The sequence below is a fragment of the Ranitomeya variabilis genome, chromosome 4 (genome assembly GCF_051348905.1).
Source record: "Ranitomeya variabilis isolate aRanVar5 chromosome 4, aRanVar5.hap1, whole genome shotgun sequence".
Taxonomy (NCBI): Eukaryota; Metazoa; Chordata; class Amphibia; order Anura; family Dendrobatidae; genus Ranitomeya; species Ranitomeya variabilis.
The window spans coordinates 675,634,145-675,659,672 of NC_135235.1; the positions used below are offsets into that span (position 1 = coordinate 675,634,145).

General features: G+C 42.3%; 2 protein-coding genes across 3 annotated transcripts in view; both read left to right on the plus strand.

The window, feature by feature from the left end:
• The window catches only part of LOC143766306 (uncharacterized), a 152,497-nt gene that overhangs the window by 91,979 nt on the left and 34,990 nt on the right, over nt 1-25,528 (plus strand). The window lies entirely within an intron of this gene.
• LOC143766307 (uncharacterized) lies at nt 198-14,381 on the plus strand. 2 transcript variants are annotated; one of them, XM_077253888.1, is made up of 7 exons: nt 198-280; nt 7,721-7,799; nt 7,901-8,080; nt 8,164-8,287; nt 8,368-8,465; nt 8,664-8,754; nt 11,543-14,381. In XM_077253888.1, the coding sequence occupies exons 2-7, from the start codon at nt 7,722-7,724 to the stop codon at nt 12,964-12,966; spliced, it is 1,995 nt and encodes a 664-aa protein (XP_077110003.1). In that variant the 5' UTR covers nt 198-280; nt 7,721; the 3' UTR covers nt 12,967-14,381. The 2 variants fall into 2 exon arrangements, with proteins under 2 accessions (XP_077110003.1, XP_077110002.1); XM_077253887.1 differs by having other exon boundaries at nt 217-315.

The following is a 25,528-nucleotide window of genomic DNA, read 5'->3' on the forward strand; positions in this document are numbered from 1 at the left end:
GGCTCTGCTACATCCACACTGTAAACCCCTCCTGACCCCACACATTCCCCTCATCCAGCACCATGACAACCAGCACAGCAGAGTCCTGCATACACTGAGGCCCCTGATCATGTGACCCCTGACTCCTCCCCTCCTGTGACCTCATCACAGGTCCTGTGCACAGAGCAGCCATATATGTGGTGTGCGGCTCTGCAGGTGGAGGTAGGTGGTGGAGGTCACATATTGGGTCACTTTTCCACTCGTCATTGTCCGGTTTTCACCATTTCCGCTCCCTGTCCTGGTTAGTATGTCGTGTCGTCCCTCTTCAATAGGAATGTAAGAAGCAGCATTTTAAAAGTTGTGTTTTTTTTTAATCTACTTTAACCCCTTAACGACTGGACCTGTTTGAGTCTTATGAACCAAGCCAAATTTTGTAAATCCACACTCTGTGAAGATATTGGGGATCAGCTCTATATTAGGCAATTTCACAGTCTATGGGCCGATTAATGATTGGCCATTAATTTATAAGTCACTCTCAAAATTTCATGACAAAACAATACTGAATAATGTGTGTGTTATATGGAGTACTGTGTGACGGATCACAGGTGCACTGGAACCATCATAGGGGTCGATCTGAAGGGGTTAATGTTGTGTTTTATTCACACTGATGATCTGATGAGGAGAACAAGTCAGGAAGCTTCTCCTCCTCTGTTCGACACTGACAGCTATGATTGGTCAGTCGTTTTTAACTGACCAATCAGTGAAAAAGAGGCACAGCGATCGCCCCCATCGATCCCCTCCCTCCTTGCTGACTGTGAATACCGTTTCAGCTCTTTGTGACATTTATCGGCACCGACCTATCAGCGCATGTTCACATGTAGAAACAGTTTGCATGTTTGACGAAAATGCGTGAACTAGCCAAAAAGGAGTATTCCCGTCTCCCAGATCCTATCCCAATATGTAGTAGGTGTAATAATATAATATTCGCAAATACATCCAATTATAAATGTAGTATAGTTCTTCTGATTTGCGGTTTCTCTTTCCTCATGTGCAGGCATTGCAGGAGCTTAGATATCCATTTTTCCGACCACTGATATAGTGATATTTAGCTAGTTGCTAGTGGTCATAACCATGGATACCTAAGGTCATGCAATGCCTCCACATAAGGAAAGAAACACCGCGAATCACAAGAACTATACTACATTTCTAATTGGAAGTATTTGCTAATATTATTGTTATTACACCTACTACATATTAAGATAGGATCTTGGAGATGGGAATACCCCTTTAAGTATGACGTACCCTTTCGTTATTGGTAGGGAACCAGTTGAATTTACTTTGTTCACCGCCCAGCATAAAAAAAACATAGATTATTACAATTACACTGATATTATATATGCGGCTATTATATATACTGCTTAAAAAAGTAACGGGAACACTAAAATCCCACATTCTAGATATCGCTGAAATATTCCGGTTGTAAATCTTTATTCATTATATAGTGGACTGTGTTGAGAACACTAAAACCTAAAAATGATCAATGTAAATCACAATATCCCATGGAGGTTTGGATTTGGAATGATACTCAAAATCAAAGTGGAAAATCAAATTACAGGCCGATCCCCCTTCAGTGAAAATGCCTCAAGGAAATGATGCTGAGTAGTGTAAATGCTCTCACCCTTAGAGTTATAGTAGCATGAGGCAGTGTCTACAACCCAGAGAAGTTGCTCACAGATAGTGCAGCTCATCCAGGATGGCACATCAATGCGAGCTGAGGTAAGAAAGGTAGCTGTATCTGTCAGCACAGTGTCTACAACCCACAGAAGTTGCTCAGGTAGTGCAGCTCATCGATGATGGCACATCAATGCGAGCTGAGTTAAAAAAGGTAGCTGTATCTGTCAGCACAGTGTTCACAGCATTGAGAAGATACCAGGAGACAGACCAGTACACCAAGAGACGTGGAGGAGGGCAGCAACCCAGCAACAGGACCGCGACCTCCTCCATTGTGCAAGGAGGAACAGGAGGAGTAGTGTTAGAGCTCTGCAAAATCACCTCCTTCAGACCACTAACATACATGTGTCTGCTCAAACTGTTAGAATCAAGCTCCATGAGGGTGTTGTAATGACTCGACCTCCACAAGTGCAGGGCAATTGGCAGATTCAACATTGGTGCTCTGTGCTCTTCACGGATGAGAGCAGGTTCACCCTTAGAACGTGACAGATGTAACAGAGTCTGCAGACACCACGAAGAATGTTCTGCTGCCTGCAACATCCTCCAGCATGACTGGTTTGGCAGTGGGTCAGTAATGGTGTGAGAAGGCATTTCTTTGGAGGGCCGCAGAGCCAAGCAGAGCCCTTCATGTGCTCGACAGAGGTACCCTGACTGCCATTAGGTACCGGGATGAGATCCCCAGACTCATTGTGAGACCATATGCAGCTGTAGTGACCCCTGGGGTCTTTCTGATGCATGACAATGCTAGGCCTCATGTAGCTGAAGTGTGTCAGCAGTTCCTGCATGATGAATGCTTTGATGCCTTGGACTGGCCTGCCGATTCCCCATACCTGATTCCAATCAAGAACATCTGGAACATCATGTCTAGTTCCATCCACCAACATTACGTTGCACCACAGACTGTTCAGGAGTTAACTGATATTTTAATCCAGGTCTGGGAGGAGATCCCTTAGAACATCCACCACCTCATCAGGAGCATGCCAAGGTATAGTAGGGAGGTCATACAGTCACTTGGAGGCCACACACACTACTGAGCATCATTTCCTTGTCTTGAGGCATTTCCACTGAAGTTGGGTCAGCCTGTAGTTTGATGTGTCACTTTAATTTTGAACATCATTCCAAATCCAGACCTCCATGGGATATTAATTTTGATTTTAAATTGATCATTTTTATGTTTTATTGTTCTCAACACATTGCACTATGTAATGAATAAAGATTTGCAACTGGAATATTTCATTCAGTGATATCTAGGATGTGGTATTTTAGTGTGTGTATATGTATATATGTATGATATATTTTAAAAATATATAATGAGAGAGAGAGAGACACAGACAGATAATGAAAGACAGATTTAAAGAGATTTTACATATTTAATACTTTTGCACAATACTAGCACGTAATAATGGAAAAAAATAGTTATGTAGCCTTATTCTAAGAGCAACAATTCTGTTTTGTTAATGGGGTTGTCCACTACTCGGACAACCCCATATCAATTGCAATAGTCCCCTTTGTAAAATAACTGCACCTTATACTCCCCTCCACTGCCAGCACCATTCCAGTGATATCTGTCTGTCTTGGGGCTTGTGTGAGTTATGTCAAGCGTTCTTCAGCTAATCTATAACCTCTTCACTCTCACTTTCTTCCAAAACTGACACCCGGAAGAAATGAGAGCTGCTGCTGCTCTGACTTTTTTTCCAAAAGTCAGTTACATCTGAAGTGAGAGCGAAAAGGATGCTGATTGGCATCAGGGCTCTCAGGACATGACAACCCACGCAAACCTCGGGAATGCCGGTGCCGATATCGCTGGAACTGCGCAACACAGAACCCACTTGGATCAGCTTTCTTCAGTTCCAGTGTTCAGATATGAAAGAAGCCAGAAAAATACAGGTCTTCTCACAGTGTAGCTGCAATTATCAAGAACTTAAACTCATATTAAAGTGAATAGGAGCTGAGCTGCTACATAGTGACCGGACCTGCACTGTTCTGGCTATGTAAAATTCAGCCACTCGAGCCAAAAAAATGCATATTGATGCAGGTGAAGACCCCCATCGATGACCTCTCAAGTATAATAGTAAGACCTGAAAAATCCATTTGAGGATTATATTTAGATTTATGAAGAGATAACACTGATCTTATTCTCGGTGGATTAGTGATCACTAGGGTTGAGCGACTTTTACTTTTTTAGGATCGACTCGGGTTTCGTGAAACCCGACTTTCTCAAAAGTCGGATCGTGTGAAATCGGCCGATTATTGTGAAAAGTCGGGGGCCCGACCGAAACACGAAACCCAATGCAAGTCAATGGGAATTTTTTTTTTACTTTTTTCTATCTCTCTCTCTCTCTCTCTCTCTCTCTCCTCGTAATTCGCTACATCCAAAACGGTAAGATGGCGTTTATACCCCCACCCCCTGTGACGCCGCAGAAAGCAAGACCAGACCTATGTCATCGCGCTGCCCACACTCCTTCAATGGCTGAAAAAATGGCGGTTAAAGTGTCTTACGAAACGCGACTTTGGCGCGAAGATCGCCGACTGCATGGCCGATCCCACACTGGGATCGGCTCGAGTTTCACGAAACCCGACTTTGCCGAAAGTCGGCGACTTATGAAATTGACCGATCCGTTTAGCTCAAGCCTAGTGATCACTTTGTTGTGGCAATAACCAAATGTGGACTTATGCATCTCTTTCTTCCTGAAGGATTGAAGTTGATTTGAGAAAATAAATATCATACATCACACTTAACTTCCAATCAGGGCCGGACTGGCCATCTGTCAATTCTGGTAAATGCCAGAAGGGCCTGTCTGGTCATGGGCTGCCTTGTGTGCTATGTTGTTAACAGAATCGGTGTTCTCACGATACCCATACTGTTAAGAGTTGTGATGGAACACAAAGTCGCTGACTCAGTCACTTGCCCCAGCAGGCCACTGGTGTCATTAGAAATATTGGTCTTGTAGAAAATCTTCCTTTCCTCCATCCAGGGTAATATTAGAAATATATCCCATCTGGTTCATGGAGACGGGGACAACATGGTCCTGTGTGATTTCAAATGCCATGACTAAACCACTTAACCATTTTTTTTGTAGAACAATTTGTGTGCTTTGGGTCATTGTCTTGCAGCATGACTCAAAATCTCTTGATATTCCGCTCATGGACAGATGTTCTGATATTTTACTTTAGAATTTGCTGATAAGATTAAGAATTAATTATTCCATTAAAGAATCACTCCCATTAAAGTTTTTATCCTCTTAATATATTGCAGCCATCCTATTATATAGCATTGTGTTCTTACAATTTCTCATTTTGCTTTTCTACCCACTTAGGCCTCTTTCACACTAGCGTCGTGCACTGCACGTCGCTATGCGTTGTTTTGGAGAAAAAACGCATCCTGCAAAAGTGCTTGCAGGATGCTTTTTTTTTCCATAGACTTTCATTGACGACGCAGTGCGACACATTGCCACACGTCGCAACCGTCATGCGACGGTTGCGTCGTGTTGCGTCGGACCGTCGGCACAAAAAAAGTTACATGTAACTTTTTTTGTGCGTCGTCAGCGTCTTTTCCGACCGCGCATGCGCGGCCGGAACTCCGCCCCCGCCTCCCCGCACATCACAATGGGGCAGCGGATGCGATGTAAAACTGCATCCGCTGCCCCCGTTGTGCGGCGGTTTCACTGCTAGCATCGGTGCGCCGCAACGTCTCACGACGCTAGTGTGAAAGTAGCCTTACCCACTAATTCTTCTCTTTTCTCTGCTCTATGTAGAAGTAGTAAGTCTCTTTTCTCTGCATTTATCATTCCCTTCTTCAATTCCTGACACAGCTGCTCCCTCCTCCCCCCTGCCAGGGATTTTTGCAGTAACTTATGACTCATACAGCGCAAATTGACCTCCTATTTATACATATAGTTTAGAAGGATTCAGATAGTCGGTTTTCAAACATATGAATAAATCAAGTAATGTCTGTACATAGCAACAATGGCATTTCAGACAGTAAAACAACAAAGGCCCCCCAGAAGAATCTCAGGGCGAAACCTTTTTTCGGGGTGAAAGGGAATGCCTGGACTATCCACTCACACTTTCACTGTGGTCCTATTGTCTAAGGTATTGTGGTTTAACTCCTTTCTATTTGGCTTTACAATCATGACTTTGGGATCTACTTTGGCCCCTCTTTGTCTCTATAGGTGCAGATCTGTTAATGGATGCCATTTGCACCCCTTCACCTTATTCACTTTTGACATTTTTTACCACTTATACTTTATTCCTTTGGTCGCTTTACTTTCCTATACTAGATACTCCATTTTATTCACCTCTCTCCACTCCCATAGGCATGGAGTGAGTATTCATTACCTTAATAAGCAGGGACATGTGATTGCTCGGCCGGAAGAGCTGGTGGCGCCAGAACAAGATGCAGCGAGGGCGCGCAGGTAAGGTAAGTAGAATGTGCTTGTTTTTTTTTTTATCACAACCATGCATACAAGGATAGGGATGGGGAGCCATGCATACAAGGATAGGGGATAAGGAGCCATGCATACAAGGATGGGAATAAGGAGCCTTGCATACAAGGATGGGAATAAGGAGCCATGCATACAAGGATGGGAATAAGGAGCCATGCATGCAAGGATGGGAATAAGGAGCCATGCATACAAGGATGGGAATAAGGAGCCATGCAGACAAGGACGGGGATAAGGAGCCATGCATACAAGAACAGGGATGGGGAGCCATGCATACCAGGATAGGGAGGAGGGGACAATGCATACCTGGCTTATACTCGAGTCAATATGTTTTCCCAGTTTTTCGTGGCAAAATTAGGTTTCTCGGATTTATACTCGAGTCGACTTATACTCGAGTATATATGATATAATATACACAACGTGAATAACACGTCTTACCATGCAGTCAATAGGACACTTCAATACTTGGGCCTCATTCAGACATTCATGAGTCACATGTGTTCTATCCATGTTTTTCACAGATGAAACACTAATGGTAAAATGGACAGACTCACCAAATACTGATGAACTCTGATCCTAAACACTGATGAACAGTCCGTGCTTTTACGTATGTGAAAAATCACGTCTGAATGAGGCCTTAATTGGACTACTACACAAATCTCATTGGTGACCTCAAAAAAACAAATGCATATTATCAAAACTCAGCTTAAAACTTACTTGATAATAATAATAATCTTTATTTTTATATAGCGCTAACATATTACGCAGCGCTTTACAGTTTGTACACATTATCATCGCTGTCCCCGATGGGGCTCACAATCTAAATTCCCTATCAGTATGTCTTTGGAATGTGGGAGGAAACCGGAGTACCCGGAGGAAACCCACGCAAACACGGAGAGAACATACAAACTCTTTGCAGATGTTGTCCAAGGTGGGATTAGAACCCAGGACTCCAGCGCTGCAAGGCTGCTGTGCTAACCACTGCACCACCATGCTGCCCATATGATGGCTTATAAAAATCACAGTGCAGACAACCTTCAGGTCAATGCCGAACTAGTTTAATTTTCTGGCTTTGTCAGGGATCAAATGTGAAATCCACATTCTATGAACTAAGGGAAGATTGGGCTGAACTGTTCCACTAGAAGAAGAGAAGAAATACAGTTTTCCTTGAAAAATAAAACTGGGATTAGCAGGTAGAATTATAGGACCTTGTCATTCCAGAACTTATTGTGGAGTGGTGAGATATATACAATATACCGCTACCATATTAAATTAGTTGTGTAAAGACTGTTTTGCTGCACATTGAATTCTTTATATTGTTAAATCATCTGAACTATAACTCAAGTGATCCCATGTGATAGGACATAGTTACTTCTTGCCTGACCTCTAAATGTACTGTATGAAGAGCTCTACTACATTATTTCTTTATACTGGCATCACAGCTCAATGAATTGTACATTTTACTGCGTGTTTTGTATGTTTTTACATCTGCTTATCTTTTTTCCATAAAAGTTTCTACAATATATGATACTAATAATTGATCTATGTTATTTTCCTGACACATCAAGAATGGATTGGGACAGGGGGAAGATGGCGGAGAGAATATTACACCTCACCCTTGAGATCCTCTTCCGACTTACTGGAGAGGTGAGAGATTTTGATGACGTCACATTATGGACAGAACTGGAGAGGTGAGGACTCTGGAAATGTCTGTAGTGAGATTTGTTAATGTTTCTCTCCATAACCAGGATTACACAGTAGTGAAGAAGACCTCTGGTGAGCGCTGTCAGGACCCTGAGTCTGAGGGATGGGGAAAACCCCTGAGCCCAATCACGGGGCCTCCACCTCACCCTCTGATACATGAGGACATTAATGACCATAAGATCCTGGAACTGATCTACAAGATGATAGAGCTGCTGACTGGAGAGGTGACACTGCTGGGAATGCTGGGACATTATACAGTAATGCTATGAAGGGATCGGAGGGATAACGGTATCATTGTCTGTGTCAGGTTCCTATAAGGTGTCAGGACGTCACCATCTATTTCTCCATGGAGGAATGGGAGTATTTAGAAGGACATAAAGATTTATACAAGGACGTCATGATGGAGGTTCCCCAGCCCCTCACATTACCAGGTAATAGACAGGACTAAAATATGGCCTATAATTATCTGTATGTAAAGAATGAGTTCAGTCCCTGTATGTGTTTCCTCCAGATCTATCCAGTACCAAGACAACACCAGAGAGATGTCCCCGTCCTCTTCTTCCACAGGACTGTAAACAAGAAGATCCCAATGTTCCTCAGGATCATCAGGTAGATGGAGAGAAGGTGTCATGAGATCTCCCCTATGATGTGTAGACGGCTGTGAAGGTCTTGTGCTCAGTCTTGTTTTATCCACCAGTATTATATGTTTTATACCTGTGTAATGAGAATGGTGGAGATGGCAGGATTAGAGCTGATCATAGGTGTGACTCCTCCATCTGTCTGTGACTTTTACAATATTTGTTTCAGGGTGAAGATATGACCCATATTAATACTACAGAGACATATGTGAGTGGTGATGAGCGGTGTAAAGAGGAGATTCCTACAGATAAGCGCCCAGGTGAGTAGTGACCACTAAATGCAGAGAAGTCACAGATTCTATCCATGGCACTATACATATGTGTTTACTGAGTCATAACTCTAAATAACAGCAGGATTACACATCTCTCTTTAAAAAAAATGACATGACAAAGGGATAAGACAAAATTACTAGGATGGGGGCTCTTCAACTCTTACCTAAAGAGGACAAACCTGCTTTTCTCACTTCGGACACTAACCAGAATTTTGTTTCATTTCATTTCTCCAAGACTTTGCAATTCTTCCCAATGATTGTATGTTGCATGACACATTTAACCCTTCATTATAAATTGGGAAAAAATAAAGAGTAATTAAACGGGGTATGAACAAAGTGTTAAAAGCAAACAACCTATTGACAATTTTGGCCTCGGGCGCCAATCCTTCCCCGGCTGCTACAGTTTTACACTCCGTGTGCTGTCAGTTATTTAGCAGGAATTTCTCTCCTTCAGCCAAAATACATTTTAGATATAGATGAAAATGTGATACTGGTATAGATAACAACACAAATATAATATGGATGTAATAATACAGGTGTTATATGGGCATGAAATATACAGTATATATGAATGAGGCCTACTTGTTTTGAATCTGCAATCCGTACCGATGAGGAACTTTTGATTAATTTGAGGAGTCTTCAGTGGATGAACAGTTTATACGATGGGCGACGAGAACACTGCTCACCTTCCTACTTGTACGGACTTACTTTCTTGTGAAAGAGATTTCGATGAATGAGTTTTAATACCGTAAATATCTACATGGTTGAATAGTTCTGTTATTGTATCATCACATTTAATCACCACAGCACACACATCACCCATCTTGTGTGTAAGACGATCATGACTACTGTTATTGTGGCACAAGCTATGAGACTCTGAATTAACTGATGTTCTGTGTGATATCATCTCAGAAGCCATCTGCTTCAGACAATTTTTATCATGGAAGAACAACTCGTACAGCGTCAGCGATCCGAGTGTACCAGTAAATATGTCACGGCAGTAACTTGCATGCCTTCTCAGCTCCACTCTACTCACTGTGCGGTTTCCCACAGCTTAAGGCTGTTCTGCCAAGTTTGCTTCTTGCAGCACTGCATAAGGCATTCATATAACCTTAGAGGGGTGTAGCTGGTCTCTGCAGGAATTTAACCTGTTGTGTCTGGAGCTCCCCCAAGGTCTAGGGGTTCTCGGTACCGGGCCTTTCGGTTCTCAAGGGGGATGTCACGGTGGCTGACTTGGTCCGTGGCCCTCGGGAGGTCCGTTGAAATAAAGGGGAAGGTCTTTAAAGGGGAAATGTTTGTGACGCCACCTGTGGTATTCGGTCAGGGTGACCGACGCTGCTTAGGGGTCCCCTGGGGTGATGTTATGGCAGCTAGATGGTATACCTTCCCACAGGTGAAGTGTATCCCCAGGGCTTCCCAGAGTGTAGATGGTGGATTGTGAGAGGCGTAGAGAAGAACGAGGACACAAGGGTGCAGTCTCTTTACCTTTTTACTGAAGACTTCAGCATCCGCTGTCCAGAGCACCAGGGCACAGGGCAGGTAGAGTCCGGCCGGTTTGGAGGCAAATCTAGAGTCCCCTTATCCAGGTGGAAATCAGTAGCCTTCCTCTAGCTCCTGGGTGTTGTAGTACCTTATTGCTGAGCCTCTCATAAGGTCCCCACAACTGTTGAAGATGTTCTAGATGTTGTGTCTCTCTCTGTCCCCCAGATGGATAGGACAAACCCCTATGACCGGTGGCGTGAGGCTTTTTACAGGGACTCTATCATGCCCCAGCCTCTCGTGGGTGCCACGTTGCCTCCTAGGTATAGGGCGGGCAGGTAACGTGAAATTAGCTGTCTTACCGGTCTCTGGAGCAAGGCATAAAGGACTGTTGCTCCCTCGGTGTTCTGGCTACCGGGATCCTGCGCCTCAGAAGGAGGCAGCCTGTGTAGGGCAGAACTCCTTCTGGATTCCTCTCCTTTCGCTATGACTTCTCTCGCTTTACAATACAGTTCTCTGTTCGCGTCTCTTTCTGGAAGCTGCCGCACATGGGGCAGGCGCAGCTCCGTGGCCTTCTGTCTAGGCCTCTGACAGGATCCCACCCCTGTCAGGGACCAACTAACTGAGCGGAGCTCAGCTAGCAGCTGCCTGAGTGAAGCTCAACCAGCATCTGTCTAACTTTCGATCCAGACCACCAGTTTTACCTAATTGTGAAGAGTGCCCTAATAAATAGGAGCATAGCTCCCCCTGGTGGACTGGAGTATGAAGTGTGTTGTGTGTTGGTGTTACCTGGTAGTGAGATCTCCTTTATTGCCTCCAAACGTAACATCACTCCCCCCTAGAGGAGAATGACATTACTGCAATGACCAGGACCCTGGGGCGCTGCATGTCCTGCAGAGATTGTTGTGACTGCAATCAGTAGCTGCTGAGTTTCTCAGTTCTGTCAGGAATAATGGCTGGTGACTGCTGGGAATCATAGGGTTGAAATTGCAAAAATGGTGCCTGTCCTGGAGGTAAGTATATATTTTTTTAGATAATTTTGGTCACTTAAACAGATAAAATTAGGTTGCTGCATATCTTTATTTTGCACTTTGTACAAAAAAGAGATTAGAAGCAGCTCTCCAATGAAAATAAGTGGAAAACAAGTGGACTTTATTCACCCAGATACATGTGACATTTCAGCTTCTCATTTAAAGCTTTTCTCAAGCCATTGCAAATTGTTTGCATATTGTTAGATGTGTTATAATAATGTTCAGTTGATTTTTAAATATAACAAAATCTTTTCTATCCTTAACAGGTAATTGTACTAGAAGCTCAGAGGGACATCAGATATCTATACATTGTAAATCATATAATGGTGGTAGCACGCAAGATACATGTGAAAAGCCTATCATTATTCCAGATAAACCTCCAGGCCTTAACAGCAGTGATCTATCATCTCATCCTTTTAAACAGATCTTAGCATCTGATTCATCACAGACTGTTAAGAAATGTAATTGTCACAGAAGGTTTATTATAAATCGTAGATCTCACACAGGGAAGAAGCCATATTCATGTTCAGAATGTGGAAAATGTTTTCACCAGAAATCAAGGCTTATGACACATATTAATACTCACATAGGGGAGAAACCATTTTTTTGTGAAGAATGTGGAAAATATTTTTCCATTAAATCAAATTTTTTTAGACATCAGGAAATTCACACAGGGGAGAAGCCATATTCATGTTCAGAATGTAGAAAATGTTTTAGACAGAAATCGTGTCTTGTTGAACATCAGAGAATTCACACAGGTGTAAAGCCATTTTCATGTTCAGAATGTGGAAAAAGTTTTATTCAGAAATCAAGTCTTGTTAAACATGAAAGAATTCACACCGGAGCAAAGCCATATTCATGTTCAGAATGTGGGAAATGTTATGCTAATAAATCACATTATATTATACATCTGAGAACACACACCCAAGAGAACTCGTTCTCATGTTCGGAATGTGGGAAATGTTTTGACCAAAAAGGACATCTTTTTGAACATGTGAGAATTCACACAGGAGAGAAGCCATATTCATGTACAGAATGTGGAAAAAGTTTTAACCAGAAATCAAATCTCATTACACATCTAAATACTCACACAAGAGCAAAGTTGCATGCATGTCCAGAATGTGGTAAAGGTTATACTTCTAAATCAAATCTTGTTAAACATCTAAGAGCTCACACAGAAGAAAATTTGTTTTCATGTTCGGAATGTGGAGAATGCTATAACCAAAAATCAGACCTTATTAAACATGAGAGAACTCACACAGAAGAAAAACTATATTCATGTTCAGAATGTGGAAAATGTTTCAAGAGGAAATCAAATCTTATGACACACATGACAAGTCACACAGGTGAGAAGCCATTTTCTTGTGAAGAATGTGGGAAATGTTTTAACAGGAAATCAAATCTTATTGCACACATGAAAAGTCACACAGGGGAGAAGCCATTTTCTTGTGAGGAATGTGGGAAATGTTTTAACAGAAAATCAAATCTTATGACACATAGGAGAAGTCACACAGGGGAGAAGCCATTTTCTTGTGAAGAATGTGGGAAATGTTTTGGGGATAAATCAATTCTTTTTCGACACCAAAGAATTCACACAGGGGAGAAGCCGTACTCATGTTCAGAATGTGGAAAATGTTTTAATTATAAATCATCTCTTGTTACACATCAAAAGACTCACAAAACAGCATAGCTATATTCCTGGGAAAAATATGAAATGTAAACATTACATCAAATCTTGTTAGACATCAGAGTGAAGCTATTTGAATGTTTAATATATGTGAAACTTTATAGCAATACAGTTCTTGTTGGCCACATTTTTAAATTCTGTGATATGCCATTTTATGTGGTAATACCTTCGTAAAGATTCTACATATCCCAAAGATTTTGAGCTTATTTTTTCTTGACAAATTGTACTTTAATGTTAAACTTGGGTGAACATATTTTGCCTTTATGAATGAAAATACCTGAAATTTGTCAAAATTATGTTTTAAAACTTTCAATGGCTATGGCCTTATAACAGATGTATATTAACTATTTTGTGTGATGACAAACATTTTCCATGTCAACTTTAACCCTCCATAAGTTTTCAGATGTCCTTTAATTTTTTAATATGTTAAAAAATGTAAAACTTTTGCAGCAATTAACCCCTTCCCAACATTGGACGTTACTATTCGTCCAGGACGCTTGGTACTTGCTGAACTTGGACATAATGGATACGTTCAGGCAATTTTGTGTGCACAGATGCGGTGCGCTCGTGATCGCTGCCATGTGTTAGCCGATTCTTGCAGCTGACACCTGGCACTTGATTCATGAGCGGTGCCCGCACCTTAAACCCCTAAATACTGTGATCACAGCACTTAGCAGACATGCAGAGAGAGAGCCCCCTCTGCACTCCAATTGGCGCCCCTACGATGTCATTGTGTCTTTGTTGCCATGGTGACCCGATGTCATGACGGCATCCGGGTCACGAGGCTCTAGCAAACTGTCACTGCTAATGCCCCAGCCTTGCAATGCATTATAACAGTGATCGGACTACAGAAAGTGAAAGTCCCATAGAGGGACTTAGTAAAGTTTTAAAAAAATTAGGCAAAAACTGATGCTTTTTTTATCAAACCACAGACCAAAAAGTGGAATAAAATGTGATCAATAAGCACTAAAACACAAAAAAAGCTATAAATTTGGTATCACTGTAATCGTACTGACCCCAAGAATAAAGCTGCCTTATTGATTTTACCACACACGCAACAGCATAAAAAAACATAAAACAATTCCTGCATTGCTAGTGTTTGTTCAATCTGCCTCCCAAAAAATGGAATAGAAAGCAATAAAAAAATTATCATGTGCCCAAAAATGGTACCAATAAATGTATCAATTCATTACAAAAGCAACAAGCCATCACATGACTGTCGGCAGAAATATGGAGAAATTATAGTGCTCAAAATATGGCGATACGCAATAAAAAACGTCTTTTAGTGTGTGACAGCAGCCAAACATAAAAAAGGATATAAATCTGATATCGCTGTAATTGCATCTGACCCGAAGAATAAAGTTGTCTAATCACTTATACCGCACTAGGAACTGTGTAAAAATTAAATAAAACCAATTATTCACCTGCTGTGGATTTTTTTTCAGTCTGTCAACAAAAGATCGCAGTAAGGCTCAGCGCAAATTTTTTCTGTGCTGAGTGCTTGCATCGGAGTTTCTGTGTAAATCTCTGAAATATGTGGAAGATTCCCTATAATGAGACAGATTAAGGTATTGTTGAAGCTGTCTGGTCTATGATTTGGTGGTCTCAGTCTTTTTAGGCGTGCATAAAAGTGCTGTTGGCCACAGTTTTGTGCACCTCTGAAAAGAAGGACAACGTTGAACCGACTGCCAGATGAAGTCCAGAGTAACACTGCTGCCTCATTTTAGTAAATGGATCCCTTGAAGGTTTCATAGAATCACGCCACTTGGAGATTTAGATGGAAACCCCAAAGTAAGTGCTCACCATAGAGAGAAGGATAAATGCTTCAAATCAATCCACCAAAAAAGCAACTGCCAATAAAAATATAGGGGGCTTCCACGTTACTGGTAGTACAAAGGCTCTGGAAAAACAATGGCTCCTCCCCATAAGAAATCCAGCCAATTCTCCACTCCCAAATCTAAATGCCCTTCTTCGTTCTGATCCCCATAGTGTACCTAAAGCACATTTAGCTTACCCATGTTTGCCATTCTGTACTTTGCAGGTGCGTGTCTGCAGAAGCATGAGACGGGCACAAATGTACTGGTCACTACATCGTACTGATCACTACAGTTTGCAATTTTCAACTCAGCAACATCCTCTACTGCTTGTTTCTGGAAAACTGCCATGGAGTCAAAAAGTCGTCACTGCACCTGTAGATACATTCTCAAAAGATTATAATTTCCAAAATGGGGTCTCTTGAATGGGAATCCTGCTTTTCTAGCACTTAGAGGTTCTGTATATGGAGTCCACGAACTATTCTAGGAAAATCTGCACTCCAGGAGGCAAATAACGCTCCGTCCCTCCAGAGTCTCGCCGTATCGCAAAGCCATAATCTACATCCACATATGGGGTATTTCTACATACAGCAGAAATTGAGGGACAAATTTTAGGGTCATTTTTCCCCCATATCTCGGTGTGAAAATGTAAAATCTGAGGGTAAATTTTTTTTCTTCCTTCACTGCTCAATGTTATAAAAATTCTGTCACACATGTGGTGTCAATATGATCATTTCACCCCTAGATGAATTCATTGATAAGTGTAGTTTGTAAAATGGGGAATTTTATGGGGGGGGGGGGGTTTCAATGACATAGCACCCTCAAACAAGTCCAGCAAAATCTGAACTCAATATAGCATTTCTTCCCTTCTGATATTTTCACTGTGTCTCAAAAGTAGTTTTTGACCACATATGGGGTATCAGCGTACTCAGGAGGAACTGCACAACAAATTGTATGGTGCGATTTCTTCTGTTACCCTTATGAAATTGCAAAATTTGGGGCTAAAAACATTTTCATGGGAAAAAAGGTGATTTCTTTTTATTATTTTCATGGCTCAATGTTCTAAATTTCTGGGAAGGTCACAAAGGGGTTATAGTTTCCAAAATGGTGTCATTTGTGGGGGGTTTCCACTGTTTAGGCACATCAGGGACTCTCCAAATGTGACATGGTGTCCGCTAATCATTGCACCAAATTAAGCATTTAAAAAGTCAAATGGTGCTCCTTCCCCTTCTGAGCCCTGCCCTGTGCCCAAACAGTGGTTTTGCCCCACATATAAGGTATCAGCATGCTTGGGAGAAATTGCTCACCAAAGTGTCCATTTTTCCTGTTACCCTTGTAAAAATAAAAAAAAATTGGGTCTAAATTAAAATTTTTGTGAAAAAAAAATTAAATGTACATTTTTTCCTTCCATATTCCAAAAAATCCTGTGAAGCTCCTGAAGGGTTAATAAAACTTCTTGAATGTGGTTCTGAGCACCTAGAGGGGTGTAGTTTTTAGAATTGTGTCACTTTGGGGTATTTTCTGTCATAGAGACCCTTCAAACTCACTTCAAATGTAATGTGGTCCCTAAAAAATAAAATAAGTGGTTTTGTAAATTTTGTTTACAAAAATAAATCGCTGGCCAACTTTTAACCCTTGTAACTTTCTAACAAAAAAAAATTATGTTTCAAAAATTGTGCTGATGTAAAGCAGACATGTGGAAATATTATTTATTAACTATGTGTGTGACATAACTCTAATTTAAGGGCATATGAATTAAAAGTTTGAGAATTGCAAAATTTTCCTCAAATTTCCATTTTTAACACAAATAAGTGCAAGTCCTATCGAAGATATTTTACCACTATCATGAAGTACAATAAGTCATGAAAAAACTCAGAATCAGTGGGATCAATTGAAGCATTCCAGAGTTATTACCTCATAAATTGACACTGGTCAGAATTGTAAAATTTGGCCTGGTCATGCAGGTGAACACAGGCTTGGGGGCTGAAGGGGTTAATATTTTCAAAGAATATTTACAAAATAGAAACAGATGGCTTTTTAGCCATCATCTTATTTTGTTTTAATATTTACAAAACCTATTTTTTTAGGTACCAATTTTCCCAAAAATTTTTTTACGAGCCTATACATTACAAAAAGCGCCAAGATTGATGCTATTTTAAAAACTGCACCCTTCCAAATATTCTAGAAGTTTATTAACTCTCAAGTGATGTACACTCCTAGAATACTTCTGTCATCATTGGGCAGAAAAGTATTCACATTAACTCTTAAGTGTACTTCAGGAGCATTAATTCAAAGTCCACTAAAAAAAAAGATATTTTACATTAAAATGCTACATTTCCTCTAAAGAAAGGATAAAATCGACCCAAATACTTAATGCACAATTTGTCTCAAACTTGGCCATACCCCACTTGGTTGAAGGTTACATTTTGGCATACTGCAGAGGTGGAAGAGGAAGGGCATAATTTTGGAGTGTAGATTTTCATAGAATACACTGTGCATGCTATGTATCATTTGTAGCTCCTGAGGTGCCAAAATTGCAGGTGGAATCCGCACAAAATCCGCGGTAAAACGCAGTGCCTTTTACCTGCGGATTTCTCAAATCTGCTGCGGAAAAATCCGCAGAGCTCCAAAATATGTGTGCACATACCTTACGTCTGTATACTGCTGCTTTTTTCATACATTGGCACTTTATTATGTACAAGCACCTTTACATGCTGTACGCTCCCTCCATCTTGGCTGGTCTTTGTCTAGCCATGACTTCATAGTTATGCTTTTCTGCTTGTAAGTTGTCTTCACATGGACTTGATTATAATTTTTATTTGACTTAATTTTTACACCTGTGGTAATACAACTGTTACTGGAGTAAAGAATCGTTATCTTGTGGTCTTATAAAACATATTCAACCTCTGGCAAAAATTATGGAATCACCGGCCTTGGAGGATGTTCATTCAGTTGTTTAATTTTGTAGAAAAAAAGCAGATCACAGACATGGCACAAAACTAAAGTAATTTCAAATGGCAACTTTCTGGCTTTAAGAAACACTAACAGAAATAAAGAACAAAAAATGTGGTAGTCAGTAATGGTTACTTTTTGTAACCAAGCATAGGGAAAAAATTATGGAATCACTCAATTCTGAGGAAAAAATTATGGAATCATGAAAAACAAAAAAAACAAAAAACACTCCAAAACATCACTAGTATTTTGTTGCACCACCTCTGGCTTTTATAACAGCTTGCAGTCTCTGAGGCATGGACTTAATGAATGTCAAACAGCACTCTTCATCAATCTGGCTCCAACTTTCTCTGATTGCTGTTGCCAGATCTGCTTTGCAGGTTGGAGCCTTGTCATGAACCATTTTCTTCAACTTCCACCAAAGATTTTCAGTTGGATTGAGATCCAGACTTTTTCCGGCCATCACATTGACCTTATGTGTCTATTTTCAAGGAATGTTTGCACAGTTTTCGCTTTATGGCAGGATGCATTATCATCTTAAAAAAATGATTTCATCCCCACACATCCTCAATTGATTGGATAAGAAAAGTGTCCAAAATATCAACATAACTTGAGCATTTATTGAAGATGTAATGACAGCCATCTCCCCAGTGCCTTTACCTGACATGCAGCCCCATGTCATCAATGGCTGTGGAAATTTGCATGTTCTCTTCAGGCAGTCATCTTTATAAATCTCATTGGAAAGGCACCAAACAAAAGTTCCAGCATCATCACCATGCCCAATGCAGATTCGAGATTCATCACTGAATACGACTTTCATCCCAGTCATCCACAGCAGGGCTGTGGAGTCGGAGTTAGTTTTGGTTGGAGTCGGAGTCGGTAGAAATGTACCGACTCCAGCTTTAAAAAACATGTATTAATATTTCATAATTGAACTTTCATATGAATTTTATAAATGTTACTCAAATATATATGTTCTATCAAACTATGAACAACAGTGATAAGCAGTTCTGCTGGAGATAGAGACATTTCTTCTTGTGTGTCACTGTTCTCCACTGCCCTTATCTAATCTTATACTTGGTTAACCTCATGCTGCCCCAACCCTACTTACAATGTATGAAACTGAAAGTGAAAATGTGTTGCAAATTCTTAGTAATAAAGCTCCTCCTCTAGACTAGATGTTTACTAGGTGTGCGTCTTCCAAGCATCTCACAGCTGCTACTCAGAAGAGGAAGACTGTAAGAAGTATCCTTTCAACAAACTTTGCATCAGTTAACTGTGAGTACATGAGGAATAACAGTATTACTGACCACTATAATTTTGTACAATTGTTTTTAGGAAAAACAATTGTCATTTGGATTGTGAATGCAGAATTAAAAACCTGAGAATGTCAAAGAAGCATCACATTAAATCAGCTGTATTTGAACATTTCACCATCACTCAAGATGGAAAACTGTTGTGAACTTCGTTTTCAGGCTCCCTCTTGTGGTCACAGATGGTATTGTGTGACTTTGGTTTTTTGGCTCCCCCTGGTGGTTTGGTTTATTATCCTGCGGGTCTGCTGGATCAGCTGCCTCGTTATTCACCAGGGAGGCTCCTATTTAGCTCTGCTTCACTTCCACTTGTTGCCGGCTGTCAATGTATTCAGTGCTATTCTGATTACTCCTGATTATCTCGTTTTCTGCCTCTTCAGGATAAGCTAAGTTCTGTTTGAATATTTTTTGCTCATCTGCCTGCAATATGATTTCTGTGTATGATGAGTCTAGTCCAGCTTGCTAATATGTGATTTCTTTTTGCTGGTAAGCTCTGGGGTACGGAGTTGCTTCCCCCGCACCGTTAGTTGGTGCGGGGGCTCGAGCAATCTCTGCGTGGATATTTTGAATAGGGTTTTTTATTGACCGCACAGTTCCCTTCCTATTTTCTGCTATCTAGTGTTAGCGGGCCTCATTTGCTAAATCTGATTTCATCTCTGCGTTTGTGCTTTCCCCTTAACTCACCGTTAATATTTGTGGGGGGCTATTCTATATCTTTGGGGTCATTCCACTGAGGCAAGTGAGGACTTACTTTCCCTCCAGGAATAGTCAGTTTCTCAGGCCGTGACGAGACGTCTAGGATTTTTAGGTAACGTTCCACGGCTGCCTATAGTTGTTTGCGGATAGGATCAGGTTGCGGTCAATCTAGTTACCACTTCCCCAGAGCTAGTAGTCTGTTCAGTTACTTAGCTAGTCCGACCTGCGATCCTTGCCACTAGGATCATAACAGTACAGCCGGCCTATAAAGTGTTAATTGCATGGCAGAAGCAGGAGAAAAGAAGCTTGGAGATATTTTTTTTTTCTTTTTGCTGCCGTGTGTCTAGCTGCTGTGTGTCTGGCTTCTCTCCTCCTCTTAATCTTGGTGTGGCTCTGAGTTCAGCTGCTGATATGGATATCCAGAGTTTACCCTCCAGTGTGGATCATCTTGCTGCAAGGGTACAAAGTATTCAGGATTTTGTTGTGCACAGTCCTATGTCAGAGCCTAGAATACCTATTCCGGAGTTGTTTTCTGGAGATAGATCTAGGTTCCTGAATTTTAAGAACAATTGCAAGTTGTTTCTTTCTTTGAAACCTCGTTCCTCTGGGGATTCTGTTCAGCAAGTTAAGATTATTATTTCTTTCTTGCGTGGCGATCCTCAAGATTGGGCTTTCGCATTGGCTCCAGGAGATCCTGCATTGCTCAGTGTGGATGCGTTTTTTCTGGCCCTTGGATTGCTCTATGAGGAACCTAATCTGGAGAACCAGGCTGAAAAAGTGTTGTTGGCCCTCTCTCAGGGGCAAGATGATGCAGAGGTGTACTGCCAGAAATTTCGGAAATGGTCGGTGCTTACTCAATGGAATGAGTGTGCCCTGGCTGCAAATTTCAGAAAGGGTCTTTCTGAAGCCATTAAGAATGTCATGGTGGGGTTCCCTACGCCTGCAGGTCTGAATGAGTCAATGACTCTGGCCATTCAGATTGATCGGCGTTTGCGGGAGCGCAAGCCTGCGCACCATTTGGCGGTGTCTTCTGAACAGACACCTGAATCTATGCAATGTGATAGAATTCTGACCAGAAGTGAACGGCAAAATTATAGATGGCAAAATGGGTTGTGCTTTTACTGTGGTGACTCAGCTCATGTTATCTCAGCATGCTCTAAGCGCACAAAAAAGATTGATAAATCTGTCACCATCGGTACTTTACAGCCTAAGTTTATTTTGTCTGTTACCCTGATTTGTTCCCTGTCATCTTACCCGGTTATGGCTTTTGTGGATTCAGGTGCTGCCCTGAGTCTGATGGATTTGTCATTTGCCAGGCGCTGTGGTTTTGTTTTGGAGCCTTTAAAATTCCCTATTCCACTAAGGGGAATTGATGCTACACCTGTCATGTTCTCAATGGCAAGAGAACATAGCATCAGCATATATAGGAACTAGCTCTTGGAAGATGGGAACTGAGCTGACCATGAACTAAACCTAACGCACAACTAGCAGTGGCCGGGTAGCATGCCTACGTTGATTCTAGATGCCCAGCACCAGCCGGAGGACTAAATAATGCTAGCAGAGGAAAATATTAGTCCTAGCTCACCTCTAGAGAAATACCCCGAAAGGAGACAGAGGCCCCCCACATGTATTGGCGGTGAATTAAGATGAAATAACAAACGTAGTATGAAAATAGGTTTAGCAAATTTGAGGTCCACTTACTACATAGCAGAAGACAGAAAGGACACTTTCATGGTCAGCTGAAAACCCTATCAAAACACCATCCAGAAATTACTTTAAAACTCTGGCATTAACTCATAACACCAGAGTGGCAATTCCTGTTCACAAGAGCTTTCCAGACACAGTAAAGAAACTACAGCTGTGAACTGGAACAAAAATGCAAAAACAAACATGGACAAGAGTCCAACTTATCTAGTAGTTGTCTAGGAGCAGGAACAAGCACAGAGAGGCTTCTGATAACATTGTTGACCGGCAAGCAACTAACAGAGCAGCAAGGTTATATAGCGACTCCCACATCTTGATGGGAACAGGTGAACAGAGAAGATGAAGACACCAGTTCAATTCCACCAGTAGCCACCGGGGGAGCCCAGAATCCAAATTCACAACAGTACCCCCCCCTCAAGGAGGGGGCACCGAACCCTCACCAGAACCACCAGGGCGATCAGGATGGGCCCTATGAAAGGCACGAACCAAATCAGAGGCATGAACATCAGATGCATTCACCCAAGAATTATCCTCCTGGCCGTATCCCTTCCACTTGACCAGATACTGGAGTCTCCGTCTGGAAACACGAGAGTCTAAGATTTTCTCCACAACATACTCCAACTCACCCTCAACCAACACCGGAGCAGGAGGCTCAACGGAAGGCACAACCGGTACCTCATACCTGCGCAATAATGACCGATGAAAAACGTTATGAATAGAAAAGGATGCAGGGAGGTCCAAACGGAAGGAAACAGGGTTAAGAATCTCCAATATCTTATACGGGCCGATGAACCGAGGCTTAAACTTAGGAGAAGAGACCCTCATAGGGACAAAACGAGAAGACAACCACACCAAATCCCCAACACAAAGCCGAGGACCAACACGACGGTGGCGGTTGGCAAAAAGCTGAGTCTTCTCCTGGGACAACCTCAAATTGTCCACCACCTGCCCCCAGATCTGATGCAATCTCTCCACCACAGCATCCACTCCAGGACAATCCGAAGACTCCACCTGACCAGAGGAAAATCGAGGATGAAACCCCGAATTACAGAAAAACGGGGACACCAAAGTGGCAGAGCTGGCCCGATTATTGAGAGCGAACTCTGCCAATGGCAAAAAAGCAACCCAATCATCCTGGTCAGCAGACACAAAACACCTCAGATATGTCTCCAGGGTCTGATTAGTCCGCTCGGTCTGGCCATTCGTCTGAGGATGGAAAGCGGACGAAAAAGATAAATCTATGCCCATCCTAGCACAGAATGCCCGCCAAAATCTAGACACGAATTGGGTCCCTCTGTCAGAAATGATATTCTCAGGAATACCATGCAAACGAACAACATTCTGAAAAAACAGAGGAACCAACTCGGAAGAAGAAGGCAACTTGGGCAGAGGAACCAAATGGACCATCTTAGAGAAACGGTCACACACCACCCAGATGACAGACATCTTCTGAGAAACAGGCAGATCTGAAATAAAATCCATCGAGATGTGCGTCCAAGGCCTCTTAGGAATAGGCAAGGGCAACAATAATCCACTAGCCCGAGAACAACAAGGCTTGGCCCGAGCACAAACGTCACAAGACTGCACAAAGCCTCGCACATCTCGTGACAGGGAAGGCCACCAGAAGGACCTTGCCACCAAATCCCTGGTACCAAAAATGCCAGGATGACCTGCCAACGCAGAAGAATGAACCTCAGAGATGACTCTACTGGTCCAATCATCAGGAACAAACAGTTTATCAGGTGGGCAACGATCCGGTCTATCCGCCTGAAACTCCTGCAAGGCCCGCCGCAGGTCTGGAGAAACGGCTGACAATACCACTCCCTCCTTAAGGATACCTGTGGGCTCAGAGTTACCAGGCGAGTCAGGCTCAAAACTCCTAGAAAGGGCATCCGCCTTAACATTCTTAGAACCCGGTAGGTATGACACCACAAAATTAAACCGAGAGAAAAATAATGACCAGCGCGCCTGTCTAGGATTCAGGCGCCTGGCGGTCTCAAGATAAATCAAATTTTTGTGGTCAGTCAATACCACCACCTGATGTCTGGCCCCCTCAAGCCAATGGCGCCACTCCTCAAAAGCCCACTTCATGGCCAAAAGCTCCCGATTCCCAACATCATAATTCCGCTCAGCGGGCGAAAATTTACGGGAAAAGAAGGCACAAGGCCTCATCACGGAGCAGTCAGAACTTTTCTGCGACAACACTGCCCCAGCTCCGATCTCAGAAGCGTCGACCTCAACCTGAAAAGGTAGAGCAACATCAGGCTGACGCAACACAGGGGCAGAGGAAAAACGGCGCTTAAGCTCCCGAAAGGCCTCCACAGCGTCAGGGGACCAATCAGCAACATCAGCACCCTTCTTAGTCAAATCGGTCAATGGCTTAGCAATATCCGAAAAACCAGCAATAAATCGACGATAAAAGTTAGCAAAGCCCCAAAATTTCTGAAGACTCTTAAGAGAAGAGGGCTGCGTCCAATCACAAATAGCTTGAACCTTGACAGGATCCATTTCAATGGAAGAGGGAGAAAAAATATATCCCAAAAAGGAAATCCTCTGTACCCCAAAAACACACTTAGAACCCTTCACACACAAAGAATTAGACCGCAAAACCTGGAAAACCCTCCTGACTTGCTGGACATGAGAGTCCCAGTCATCCAAAAAAATCAGAATATCATCCAGATACACAATCACAAATTTATCCAAATAATCGCGAAAAATATCATGCATAAAGGACTGGAAAACTGACGGAGCATTTGAAAGACCAAAAGGCATCACTAAATACTCAAAGTGGCCCTCGGGCGTATTAAATGCGGTTTTCCACTCATCCCCCTGCCTGATTCGCACTAAATTATACGCCCCACGAAGGTCAATCTTAGAGAACCACTTGGCCCCCTTTATGCGAGCAAACAAATCAGTAAGCAACGGCAATGGGTATTGATATTTAACAGTGATTTTGTTCAAAAGCCGATAATCGATACATGGTCTCAAAGAGCCGTCTTTTTTTGACACAAAGAAAAAACCGGCTCCTAAGGGAGATGACGATGGACGAATATGTCCCTTTTCCAAGGACTCCTTTATATATTCTCGCATAGCAGCATGTTCAGGCACAGACAGATTAAACAAACGACCCTTTGGGTATTTACTACCCGGGATTAAATCTATGGCACAATCGCACTCTCGGTGCGGAGGTAACGAACCAAGCTTGGATTCTTCAAAGACGTCACGATAGTCAGACAGGAACTCAGGAATTTCAGAGGGAATAGATGATGAAATGGAAACCACAGGTACATCCCCATGAGCCCCCTTACATCCCCAGCTCAACACAGACATAGCTCTCCAGTCGAGGACTGGGTTGTGAGATTGCAGCCAAGGCAATCCTAGCACCAAATCATCATGTAGATTATACAGCACCAGAAAGCGAATAATCTCCTGGTGATCCGGATTAATACGCATAGTTACTTGTGTCCAGTATTGTGGTTTATTATTAGCCAATGGGGTGGAGTCAATCCCCTTCAGAGGAATAGGAGTCTCCAAAGGCTCTAAATCATACCCACAGCGTTTGGCAAAGGACCAATCCATAAGACTCAAAGCGGCGCCAGAGTCGACATAGGCGTCCGTGGTAATAGATGACAAAGAGCAAATCAGGGTCACAGATAGAATAAACTTAGACGGTAAGGTGCAAATGGAAACAGATTTATCAAGCTTTTTAGTGCGCTTAGAGCATGCTGATATAACATGAGTAGAATCACCACAATAGAAACACAACCCATTTTTCCGTCTAAAATTCTGCCGCTCGCTTCGGGACAGAATTCTATCACACTGCATACTCTCTGGCGACTTCTCAGTGGACACCGCCAGATGGTGCACTGGTTTGCGCTCCCGCAAACGCCTATCGATCTGAATAGCCATTGTCATGGACTCATACAGACCCGCAGGCACAGGGAACCCCACCATAACATCCTTAATGGCATCAGAGAGACCCTCTCTGAAAGTCGCCGCCAGGGCGCACTCATTCCACTGAGTAAGCACAGACCATTTACGGAATCTTTGGCAGTAAATTTCCGCTTCATCTTGCCCCTAAGATAG

What these genes read in the sequence shown, in the direction of transcription:
- LOC143766307 (XM_077253887.1), top strand. Translation starts at nt 287, where the DNA reads ATGTCGTGTCGTCCCTCTTCAATAGGAAT. An exon ending in TCTTCCGACTTACTGGAGAG is followed by an intron (nt 7,800 to 7,900) that starts GTGAGAGATTTT and finishes CTCCATAACCAG; the next exon opens with GATTACACAGTAGTGAAGAA. An exon ending in ATGTTCCTCAGGATCATCAG is followed by an intron (nt 8,466 to 8,663) that starts GTAGATGGAGAG and finishes TATTTGTTTCAG; the next exon opens with GGTGAAGATATGACCCATAT.